Consider the following 13273-nt stretch of genomic DNA (forward strand, 5'->3'; position numbering starts at 1 on the left):
GGTAAGTTCAAGATGGCATCTAACCTGGGTTTTTATTTTAATACTCTAGATTACTATCTGAAAAACTCTTTTTAGCCCTTAGTTTAGTTAAAGTAGCTAAGTCTCTTACTCAATATCATCCAAAGTGTTTGACATTGAAAACACAAATTATTTGTCAATTTAAATCAACATTCATGTTATGATCTTACTGGGGAAAGATGGGCTTCTGATAGCTAATATTTAAGACAAAATATAAACATTTTACCATTGGTACAAGAGACTCAAAGAAGGAGGTTAGACATGTTCCACAAGTCATGTGAAATGGTAATGCCATATTCTTATCTGGAGAGCATGTGCAATAAATACTATCAGTGTAGACTGGAATAACCAGACGCTAGAGATTGCCATTCGATTGAGACTTCTGGGGTATTTCACCGAACATAACTGATTTGAAATTAGAGTAAAAAACGGAAACGATTGAATGAAAATCAGTATATATACTTTGCGATCCATTTATGATACCTGTGCGCTGTATCATAAGGTCTGTTATTGAGTCAACTGGTATGGTTTTGATTCCCTGGTTGTGCGTGACAAGGAGTAGGGTCACCTGTCCAACCTTGTGGGTTTTCATCCGGTCCTCCAGGTTCCTCCCACTGCTAAAGACCCCTACGCGCAAGCGAATGATTGAAATAAAATTGAACCATGTGTTAGTCCTGAAATGACCTAGTTTGTGTCGAATGGACGTTAAACCCCATTTCTAGTTCCCAAATATTAACGTTTTAGCTCCTTTAAAATTATTGAATTGTTGTATCAGGTGTTATTGTTATAAAAAAGGATGTTAAATGGAAAAAAAACTCATTGTTTACATTAAACAAAAATAAGGACTGTTTTGAAGAAGAATAATTAAAACTGAAAATATAGGTTAGATAATCAATTGATCTGAAGAGTTATTGGTTACAAAGCATCTCAAAGCAGATATATTTTACAAGATGTCAATGCAATATGGTTTTTGATTTTGTATGGTTTAAATCTCTACATTTTTCACCCCTTCAGTGAATATTTTACATAATATTGTTTAGTTGCTACTTAGGTTGTAAAAAGGAGGGGGGGGGGGTGGATGGCCGGATGGTTAGGGTCTGTCCCCGGTTGTACATGACAAGGAGTAGGATCTCCTGTCCAACCCCTCCGGTTTCCTCCCACTGCTAAAGACCCCTACGCGCAAGCGAATTATTAAAATAAAATTGAATAATATGTTAGTCCTGAAATGACCTAGTTTGTGCCGAGTGGAGTTTTGGGGTTTATTTGTGAGATTCAGACTCACAGTGGTGTTGATTCTACAACTGAGGTCTGATATAGGCTACTTAAATCAATGGTTGGGGACACATTCTTTTAAGCTGTCAATGTACATATTAAACAGCAATAAGATGGTTAAAATTTTCTAATATAACTAGTTATTTACATATTTTGTTGCAGTAATTTAAGAAAAAATAGAATAGTTGTAAATGTTGGAGATCACAGTCACAAGAGGCAGGATACTAGTGAACAACAATTTGAAGTAGCAGAACTTATACCTCATTTTAACTACAACAGTATGATATTATTTTAATTATCTATACTAATATTTGTGACTGTCGTTTGTCTGTCTGTTTGTCTGTCTGTTGGGGGTTGGCGGCTACACTAGGTCTGCCCTGAGTCTGAAATTTGGGGTATAGGGGTAGCTCGGACCGGGGAGTAACATAGGCCAGGTGGTGTTAGTCTACCACTTCCGGTTTCGGGGTTATGACCCCCAAGCGAAGCCGGGCATTCTTCTAGTACCTCATATTTTCATCATCAACCCTATCCATCGGTCGTCCACAATTGCTTGGATACACGCTAAAGGCTAAAGTTATCAATTTCCAATGATTACTGTTAAACATTATGGCCCCTAATCAATTTGAAAATTTTTTTGACACTCTCTAGAGACTGAAGTTATTCAGGAACCTGAAGTAATCCATGCTATAATTAGGATGTATATTGTCGTCGCCCCCTTTGGACACTCTACAAGTCACAATTTTTATCCAATTTTGATGAAAATTGAAATATAGGTTTATCTCCCAAAGATCTTGGTTCCTTTGGCATGTATTGGAGTCCAATAATTGGACCATAACTTCATGGATTATGGCCTCTGATTGTATGAAAAATCCTGTTTTTATCTTGTGGACACTACGAAGGTCACAATTTTTATCCGATTTTGATGAAACTTGAAATGTATGTTGATATCCCAAGATCTTGGTTCCTTTCAATATTCAAGCATATCGCACCGTAACTTCCTGGATTGTGGCACCTGATTGTACGAAAAATCAAGTTTTTAGCTTTTGGTCCCTCTAGAGGTCAAAATTTTTATCTGATTTAGAAGTCAGTTTAAATATTGCACAGTTACACCCTAATGATGGTTGAATTCATGAATTCAAGTTTTGTGAAAATCGGACTGAAACTGCCTGACAAAATGGCTGCTCCTTTTATGCAAATAGTGTAAAAGTGTGTAATACCAAGGTTGTGGACCCTCTAGAAGTCACAATTTTTATCTAATTTCGATGAAACGTTAAATATATGTTTATATCCATAAGATTTCGGTTCTTTTCCATATTCGCACATTATCGGACCATAACTTCCTGGATTATGGCCCTGATTGTTCAACAAATTGTTTTGTTTTATTTTAACTCATTCTCTGTCCATCTCTTGCAAAATGTGGTCATAAATTGCATGGCAACCACTTGTTAGATTTTATATTAATCAATTCATGTATTACAGGAAGAACACATGACTTTGATGTAGCATTAATAAGAATCAAACCTAAGAATGGGAAAGGTATTATATTCAGTGATTATGTACAACCAATATGTCTACCTAGTTCAGATACAGAATATACAACTGGTGCAAGATGTTTAGTATCTGGTTGGGGAGATACTGGTCGAGGTATGATATATAATTTATATATATTGTTGATTATATATCCTGATCTTCTGTAATCTTATAAACAACAGTAAATCTCTGTCATCTTTTGTGGTATATTCTATGCCCAGGCGGCTTTGAATATATACAGGGGAATTTGGGTTTATTCTTCTGAAAGTTTTTGGTTATTCTTCCAGGGTAGGTTTTTTTTTCCCCATAAGAAAACATGATATAAGGTTTTACTTACTGGAATTCTGGGATATTCTCATTTTACGTACATGTAAACATAGACAGTTTATTATAACCAAGATAAAGTCAAAATAAACACAACAGTTCTATGGATAACAATTACTATATTTCTATTAAAGCTACGTTTCAACAATGATTCTGTTGTCGTTATCAAGCACAATACTGATACAGACAGAAGGAACGAAATATATATACTATGTACAATCCAAACATTCAATGAAACCATAAATTAGAACAGTGACCTTTGATCTTGATGATGAAACCATATGCATAATGCATATGGATGATGAAACCATATGCTTTAATAGAAATATAGTAATTGTTATCCATAGAACTGTTGTGTTTATTTTAATGTGTTCAATTACTAAATGCCATTCAAACAGTATACAAGATAAAGTCCTCGACTTCGGTTATGCTGGGTAAGAGAGACTTCTGAAAAAAAAAACAAAGAAAAGCCTCAGCCTGCAGGGCTCGGTTTTCCTTTTTCTCAGGTTATTTTCTTCAGTCTTTCTTTCCCCAGCATAACCTCAGTCTTGTGTTTTATTGTACATATATAGACATTGGTAGTGTTGGTAGTGATTCTGACCTCAACCTGGTTTGTGTCGAGTGGACTTATACCCCATTTCTCTATCTCTCTCTCTCTCTCATTTTAAAAGTGATTTTTTAAAGTCTATATGTTTATTACAGGTTATTATCCCGATTTATTAAAGGCTGCTGTAGTACCATTATTAGATAAAAGATTATGTAATAGATTATATAGATATGGTCTATCTAATAGAATGTTATGTGCTGGTTATGTTGAAGGTGGTATAGACACCTGTCAAGGTGATTCAGGTGGACCACTTGCCTGTAGAATAAATGGTAATTTTAAACACAACTCTTGTATACAAAACTTATATCTGTAATAAATATGACGAGATACCAGAATCTGTCGCCACTCTCCACTCATACTCCTCGCAGTATTTCGTTTGATTATACCTAATCCCATTTAACACAGCTGTAAACGATGCAAATTTCTGTTCCAAATTATGACTGGTCAAAACTCCGATTGACAACCAATCGCCAACTACGTAACAATATCATTACCATTACGCTTTAAACAGAGCTCTAAATTGGACCAAATTATGTGTACATAATGTTACGTCATGACTCACGATTTTATTATTCCCAATTAATCAGTTCATTGCAGAATATTGCAGAACAACTAATTACGTGACAAACGAGGCTATAAAAACAAATTTTAAGGGAAGACCCCAGATTAAACAAAGGGCTGTCATGTTGCTGTACTTGGGATAGATTTGATTGAACGGGAAGAATAGACACGCTCCCTCAAAAGCTCAATTATCAGAAGCCAATCCAGCATTTGCCAGAGAGGGATTTCTCTGGCCATTGCTTCAGGAATATCCTCTCCACTGGGTGGTTCAGTGAGGTCCCATGTTCTATTGATGATGTCCGATAAAGTCCATCCCCCTTGACAGTGGTCCCTAGTAAGGTCCTGTGCATGCTGAGTAAGATATTGGCTCGCTAACCTGGAGGTCCCATGTTCCATTGATGTTAGCCGATAAAGTTCATCCCCCTTGTCAGTGGTCCCTGGCAAGGTCCTGTGTACACATAAAAGATCTCTTGACAGTTGGAATTCAATATAAGATTAACCTGTACACTGCTGTCCGGGCAAAATTTACCTCATAGCACACTGCATGGCGTATGCCTGTCTTCATTAGCCCAGTTGCAGCAGAATAATAGGACATTAAACCCCATTTCATTTCATTTCATACTGTACATGTAGTAAAATTATTACTCATATATTATCTAATACAGAGGTGTCAAACTCACTTCGATTCAGGGGTCACATCAAGTGGGCCGGAGACATGGTTTCGATTCCTCGGTTGTACGTGTCAAGGAGTAGGGTCGCTTGTCCAATCTTGTGGGTTTTCTCCGGATCCTCCAGTTTCCTCCCACTGCTAAAGACCCCTATGCGCAAGCAAATTATTGAAATAAAATTGAACGATATGTTAGTCCCGAAATGACCTAGTTTATGTTGAGTGGACTTTAAATCCCATTTCTCTCTCTCTTTATGAATGATACATACCATTTAATACATGTTTTCTATAATTTTATGAATGATACATACCATTTAATACATGTTTTCTATAATTTTAGATAAGTTTACTCTGATGGGAGTTACCTCATTTGGGAATGGATGTGCTAAACCAAATTCGCCTGGTGTATATTCACGAGTTTCATCATTTATTGGCTGGATAAATGAAAATACCAAGTGACGAGAAAGATATTTATATTAAATAGATTGTTGTTGTTATTGACAGATTGGGGGCAATGTAAGATAATGAATAAAGAGTAAATGTCTCAAGATTTGTCAATGTATATGAATTAAATATTGCTATATGTATTGTTTAAAAGTATACTCTTACTGTTGTAATAAAATTATGAAAGTACTTTTTGGATAAAAACGACTTTTTTAATACTCGTATGAAGCGAAATAGATTGCTATATGAACTTGTCGCCTGTCCAACCTCGTCGGTTTACTCCGGGTCCTCCGGTTTCCTCCCACTGCTAGAGACACATACGTGCCACGAATTATTGTAATAAAATTGAACAATGTTAGTCTCGAAATGACCTAGTTTGTGTCGAGTGGACGTTAAACCCCATTTCTCTCTCTCGCTATATGAATTTAAGAAGTGGTATCAGGTGTTTTTGAAAGGTAAGTTATCAAGCGCTCTGGATCGATCCAGAAATATTTCTAGAGGGGCTCGGCAGCATGCCCCAACATCCCACATGGCAAGTATATGGGGACATTCTAGAGGTCAAAATTGTTATCCGATTTTGATGAAAATTAAAATATATATTTATATCCCAAATATCTTGACTGGTTCGATTTTGGTACATAATCAGGCCTTCACGTAAAAGGTGCGAGATCGCTCTTGCTCTTCTGGATGCACCTGGACGCCTGGCCCCACATGGCAAGTTGCCATTGTCGCACAGCGACCCATTTCAAATTCCGGGCACTACTTTGCAGAGACAGCCCATACTGTAGGGAATGATGATATTTTTTAACCCCTTCAAAACGGCTGTGTATTGAGGACAGTAAGTTACTGATTATGAAAGAAGAGTTCAACCTTTGACTAGAAAAGTAGAATAACAGGGATTAAATGGGTATGGGATGCACATTTCTGTCCACGATTTTCGTAATAGAATTCGAGTTACTCAGCTGCATACTGATGACGTCATTCAACGTTTTACATTATCAACTCCATTGCTGAGGCCACCCCAAACTCATGATACATTAAAATTTGATTGTATTTGTTGAAGTGAACATCGAAGTTTGTTCTAGTTATCTTAGTTATAGGACAGAAGCTGGGCCAGATTTTTATGACTTTTTGTTCCATTTTAAATAATTCAATAAAGTATCCAAGTTGCTGAAATGAGTTCATAGGTTCAAAAAACCTGCAAAACAGATATCCAAATTATTTTAATTTAGGATTTTGTTTTGTCGCGGATGCAGCGATGACAACAGGCGAATAACTACTGACTGACTTATCAGCCAATGGAATCAATGCAATTTGCTGTGATCTTTGAAGGTAAACAAAACATCTCCTTTTGATTGTTGTTCTCGGTTTTATTTCTTTGTAAAATACCCAACATACAGAAACTGGATTCGTCTATTTAATTGTTATAACAGTGGGAGGAAACTGGAGGATCCGGAGAAATTCCACGAGGTTGGGCAGGCGACCTTACTCCTTGTCACGTACAACCGGGGATTCAAAACCACGCCATTTGACTCAATGACAGATCTCATGATACAGCATGCACATGCTAACCATACAACCCTAAAAAAGAAGTCCTGGAAGGAATAGTATCAACTGGTCAAATGCATTTACTTTGTAAGATTGATAAACATTAAAAATTTAAAAACCAATTCAGTTTAAGTACATCTTATGCAAATTAAAGAAATATCAACTAATAATATGAGTTGATTAATGAATGTAATATTATTGTTGATTAAAATACGACTAAAGGACGTTATTGTCCTCAGTTTGACCTTCATCTTCTCATGGGGGTCACGGTGGCTAAGTGGGTAGACGCTGGCTCGCTAGCCTGGAGGTCGGGTGTTCGATCCCTGCATTGGCCGAGAAAGTTCATCCAGATTTCCCGGCGTGGTTCCCCTTGTCAGTGATACAGGATGGAGGGCCTGACAAGGACAGATGTCTAGTCATTCAGATGGGACGAAAAAATGAGGTCCCGTGTACATATTGGCGTGCACGTAAAAAATCCCTTGACAGTTGGAATTCGATATAAGAGTAGGCCGTAGTGCCACTGTCCGGGCAAAATTTCCCTCATAGCACACTGTATGGCGTATGCCCGTCTTCATTAGCCCAGTTCGGAGCAGAACAGTAGGACGTTAAACCCCATTTCAATTCATTTTCATCTTCACATTTCCAATTTATCAAAATGTAAAGCAATATAATTAATAAACACTTTAACTGAAATTCTGCAGCAGCACTATGTTAACATGAATATGACCTTTGAATATATGAATAGTAATGAGATGTGTGTGTGTGTGTGCGCAATCGTAGATCTAGCTGTCATGGTAAAGCGTGCACAAGTGTTCTGTACATTGAAGCGAGAACATGTATTGTAATGGTCTAATGGAAGTGAGAATAAAATACCATTGAATCAAATATATAGTGTGGTCATTTAACACGCTATAGTGTATGTCCTTCTTTTCTGCACCAACCAGGATAATAAAGATAACCTTTCTCGAATTCAAGCTGTCAAGGGGGCTCTTTTACGTGCACCTCAACGCATACACAGAGAGAGAGAAAGAAATGGGGTTTAACGTCCACTCGACACAAATTAGGTCATTTCGGGACTAACATATGGTTTAATTTTATTTCAATAATTCGCTTGCGCGTAGGGGTCTTTAGCAGTGGGAGGAAACTGGAGGACCCAGAGAAAACCCACGAGGTTGGACAGGCGACCCTACTCCTTGTCACGTACAACCGGGGATTTGAAACCACGCCAGTCGACTAAATGACAGACTTTATGATACAGCGCGCGCACGCTAACCATTCAGTCATCCAACCCCCCACGTATACACAGAATATTGGTTTTCATACCATCCGAATGACTAGACGCTATTTCTTGCCATGTCCTCAACTCAATAACTGGGTTTGTCGTATTCCAACTGTCATGGGCCCCTTTACGTGCACGCAAAAGTGTACTACTACTCCTGGTTTATACTCTTGCCACCGAAGCTCCATGAACATGAACAATATATATGTATTGGTATAATAGCTATAGAAACGATATTTATGGTATCAAAATTTTAAGATACGTACCCCCGATGTTACGTTATGTCTGATGTCTGTGGCAATTGGACCATTTCGAGAGAGAGAGAGAAATGGGGTTTAACATCCACTCGACACAAATTAGGTCATTTTGGGTCTAACACATTGTTCAATTTTATTTCAATAATTTGCTTGCGTGTAGGGTTTTTTAGCAGTGGGAGGAAACCCACGAGGTTGGACAGTTGACCCCACTCCTTGTCACATACAACTAGGGAATCAAAACCATGCCATTTGACTCAATGGCAAGTCCTTAAGATGCAGCGCCCACGCGCTAACAAGTGAGTCATCCACCCTCCCCTGGATCGATCCATTTGAGGTCTATAATTTTTGATTATGAAATAAAAATGTATGAAACTTACGTATAATATAGTTCAATTCTACTTGGGATTTAGTATGTCAAGTATGTTTACTTATTCGCTATTGAATATTTTAATAGAAAATAAAAATAAATATTTAATTTGCAATGATTTGTGTTAAAGTAATTGAAAGTTATCTCCCCTATTATGGGAGAACTCTGATTTTGCAGTCCTGTTTATATTTCATCTATAATTAAAATATATTGAAAATTAAAAACGTTTTATTTTTTAAATCTAAATAAAATCATGATTGGTCCATGATTTTATTTAGATTTAAAAAAAAAAACGTTTAATTATTAAATCTAAATAAAATCAAGGACCTTATTAAAAAATAAAACGTTTTTAATTTTCAATATATTTTTATTTCAAATAAATTTTTTTTTTTTTTTTTTTTTTTTTTTTTAGAAAATAAGCATTTTTTAAAATGAAATAAAAAAGAAATGTATGGCCACCGTTGGTCACCATGCATGTCTTCACTGTGAACTTGTGAAGAACAATTTCTTAAGGTTTCATTCTATCACTTAAATCTATTATATCATTAAAAATTTTGGTTGTAGTGTTTGCCCTATGGATCAACCCAATTCAATGTTTCATTTTGACTTAATTAAAGCAAAGTGGTTATAACTGAAATAGGGACGAATTTGTCGGCATGAAACAACCATAGATACCGGTGGCAATAATCCAAATAAAATGTTTTTAGGGCGAAACGACTCACTAGTGTATGTCGCAATGTTTTCTTTGCACACGAACCTCAGATCTGTTTTGACAACACACACACACGGTAAGTTGGGAGAAAGACGTTAGTTTTTATTTTATAGGCCTGCAGTTAGTTAAAGAATTAAATGGTCATTGTTTCTTTCTACTTTGATTTTATAATCGTAACGTATATTTAGTTGTGAAACGTGCTGTCAAAATTTCAGACTCCTATTGTATGTTGTGACCCATCCCTTCGAATACGAATGCCGGATGTGCATAGTCCTATATATTTTCCATTTCTTACACCTTGACTTTTCGTCTCGGTCTCTTTGACATACAGAGCTGCATAGGGCGTCTGTCATGGCATTATATTAGGTAGAAGAGTCGGCATTATTTTATTAACCATTAATTGTGACGCCGAACATAATCTTTCTGTTGTTAATAATAAGACAAAAATAGACGCGAAGTGGAATATAAATATCCGCCATATTTTTTGGCCTACCTGGTATTATTAGTCTCAATTATCTCGACTCTTCTATCAACCTGTAGATTTTTCATCAGTGGAATTTCACTAGTACTCAGTAATAGGGCGGATTTCGTGCTAAAAATTAAAACGGGACTTCCTAGTAATCTGAATGACGAATGGCAACCGAATCACTAATGACAAGAAATTTCTAAACAATAACTTCTCCCTTCATGACAAAATTAAATCATTTCATGGAATGGGTTTAATGAAAATGGAATTATTATTGTGCAATAGTGGCGACCTCGGGGTCTCCACTGCTCCCCCAATGAAACTGATACAGTGATAGTGATATTAAGGATATAAATAAGACTTTATTATTTTCCTTTTTAAGTACAACAATAAAGTCAAGTGTGATTACATTAGCTTCAATTATACAGAACAAACTTATAATAGGTTCTTGGCTGGGGTGGTTTGTGGTTCAAATGTCCCTTTTTGCCCAGGGCCCTTATTCACGAAAACTTAAACTAAGATACAATCGAAATTTTAAGAAATACTGCATTCGATTGGCTGACCAGTAAAATCAATTTGCTTATATCCAATGATGTTGCAGTATTTCTTAAAATTTCGGTTGTAACTTAGTTTAAGTTTCCCTGATTGCTGTGCCTGAGTCAACGAGGTTCAATATACGAATGACAAAAATAATGACATGAGTTCACTGGATGAATAACAGATGCACTAGAGGAATGACAGAAAGAATGACTGGTTCACCAGGGGAATGACAAGTTCACCAGATGAATGACAAAAAGAATGACAGATTCACAAGACAAATGATAAAAATAACAGTTTCACCAGGGTAATGACTAAATGAGAATTGCACAGGTTCACCAGGCAAATGACAAATACATGTAGAATTGGAGTAAAAATAAATGTGATACGAATTGGATTGCAACCCCGTCTCAAACCGAATGACTAATGGTACCACAGCCATTGAAAACGTTACTTGATAATTGAGATTATGTAGGTGGATTTAACGCCTGTCAATCAAACGGTCGGCCATTCTCGGAGACGGTGAAGAGAGAGTTGACTCCTATTTCTAGTCAAAAATTACAATGGTGATAACTTTGTTCCGAATAAAGTAATTTGACTGAAATTTTCAATATATTCTTCTTTCATCATCTATTTTGAACTGTTATAGCCAAAACGGCAAACTCTCTATTAAATTCTCCCATAATGTATCTTTAATTTTTCTTTTTCGAACAAATGGTCATTATGAAATTATTGTTAAGTCATTTTGGTTCCTATAGCGAATAAAAAAAAATATAGAAGTATCATGACATTTCCATCAATAATAAAAATCTGGTGTGTTCATTATTTAATACTGTGATTGTTTACTGTGGATCATGTCACCAATGTGTACAACTTTATAATTTATTCAAACCCTCTCGTTTGCTATAAATAGTTTTTTTTTCTTTCCGCTTGTGATCTCCATTATTACAAAACAAATGGTCGGACTGTTACGTGACCTCTGGGTTATTTTACACATGGAACAAGTATGCAAAGTCTTAATAACATTGACATACATGTATGTGCATGTATGTAAGAGCTTAATCTGCCTATTGTAGGTCTTTTCTTTGGCTAAGCTTATGGATTGAAACCCAATCTCCATGTAATAATTTGATTTAAAAATGGATAATCTAGCTTTAGTCCAGGTTGTCAAGTACTGTTGCTACGATAATAAACAATCTACACAACATCTTCAAACTCTGTAAGCTTCGCTCAGAATGAAATAATTTGAATTCAATTTTCATTATATAAATTTTTCATTATCTATTTTTTAAATATTATAGCAAGCTCTGGATCTAAATCTTACATACACATCTTTAATTAAATTGCCCTCGATTTAATTGATATGAAGAGTCACTGACTCACCAGTATCATATGTACATGTACATATACCAGACACCATAGTCATTGATAAAAGAGGTCTAATCCTATTATCTTACAATTTAATTTTAATCACCACAGTGAGAAGAGTACTTCAAAACATTCATAGTCATTGATAAAAGAGGTCTACATGTAATCCTATTACCGTATATCGTACAATTTATTTTTAATTATATAAATTATTAATTAGACATTTATTAACATAACAAGACCATAATCAACTCTCAATGCCATCTTATGTGTCTGATTTTCATTGGATTTGAATCCTATCTGCTGTTCAACGCAGATTGATGGTTAACTGCAAACATGGATAATCAGTACTTTATTAATTATCATGACAGCAGTAGCAATGACAATCACAATCAAGGCTACAGTGATTTTAAAATATGGTTTTCTTGGCTTAGTGTGGAGAAATTTGATTGAAATTTTCAGCATATTCCCTTTACATTATCTAGTTTTTAACTATTATAGTTAGAACTGCCAGCTCTTTATCTAATCTCCCATAATGCCCCTTTAAGTAGATTTCCAATGATTCATCGATATTTGAATACGAGTCTGTGACCTATTAATTACAGCCATAATATACTGATGTCCAAAAGAAAGTATACACTGTGCATTTTGTGCTGCATCAACCAAAGTCGTTTTTCCATGGTATACGGTATTTGGGTAGAATGTCAATTTGTTTCACATTTTTATTTTGCTTAGAAATGTTGAGTTTGGACGCAAGAGACAAACTCAGTAATGCTTTATCAAATGTATTTAATCTAAACAAAACTTAGTCATACTTTTAGTGTGAATACTTTCTTTTGGACATCAGTATATAGTTCAATGCATAATAGTATAAAACTAATTCACAATACTTTTGTGGCACCATCATTTCTTTTTATTCAAACAGGTTTTTTTTTGTGGGAACTGCCAGTACTTTATCTAATCTTCCATAATATTTTATTTTATTTAGCGTACTGTTTATATTTTCAGATAACAACTTAATTTTATTGTTAAACTGAGAGTTGATTATCTATCATGGCTCAACCACCTCCACCATATCCAGGAAATGAACAGAAAGGTTTGTACACGTTTGAATTTATAAGGGGAATTTCTTGGGGAAGCTTAACTGAATAAGGGGTGCACAGGATGGGGAATCGGTCCAGATAGTTGATATCTGTCTTGAGAATTATTACTTGATGTTTGAGATCTGAAGAATTTTAATTTTAAGTTGTTAAATGTATATTTTGTAGTAATTTAAAGATACCTTCCTGTGTAAAAATTGGGTAATTTGATGGTTT

The 13273-nt window shown here is 35.6% G+C and overlaps 2 protein-coding genes across 6 annotated transcripts in view; both read left to right on the plus strand.

The window, feature by feature from the left end:
• LOC126812030 (uncharacterized) overlaps positions 1-5613 on the plus strand; it is a 43531-nt gene extending 37918 nt beyond the window's left edge. For both annotated transcript variants that reach the window (XM_050538191.2, XM_050538190.2), the window contains exons 25-28: positions 1453-1568; positions 2770-2934; positions 3847-4020; positions 5320-5613. In XM_050538191.2, coding sequence (XP_050394148.2) covers positions 1453-1568; positions 2770-2934; positions 3847-4020; positions 5320-5438 — 574 coding nt within the window. In that variant the 3' untranslated portion in view covers positions 5439-5613. The remainder of the gene's footprint in view (positions 1-1452; positions 1569-2769; positions 2935-3846; positions 4021-5319) is intronic.
• Positions 5614-9585: 3972 nt separating this feature from the next.
• The window catches only part of LOC126812066 (cell death-inducing p53-target protein 1 homolog), a 37172-nt gene continuing 33484 nt past the window's right edge, over positions 9586-13273 (plus strand). For 3 of the 4 annotated variants that reach the window (XM_050538241.2, XM_050538242.2, XM_050538244.2), the window contains exons 1-2: positions 9586-9662; positions 12966-13053. In XM_050538241.2, coding sequence (XP_050394198.1) covers positions 13011-13053 — 43 coding nt within the window. In that variant the 5' untranslated portion in view covers positions 9586-9662; positions 12966-13010. Of the gene's footprint in view, positions 9663-12590; positions 12654-12965; positions 13054-13273 lie in introns of those variants that run through there. The other variant, XM_056098722.1, reaches the window with a different exon arrangement.

Source organism: Patella vulgata, chromosome 2, assembly GCF_932274485.2.
Source record: "Patella vulgata chromosome 2, xgPatVulg1.2, whole genome shotgun sequence".
NCBI classification, from domain to species: Eukaryota; Metazoa; Mollusca; class Gastropoda; family Patellidae; genus Patella; species Patella vulgata.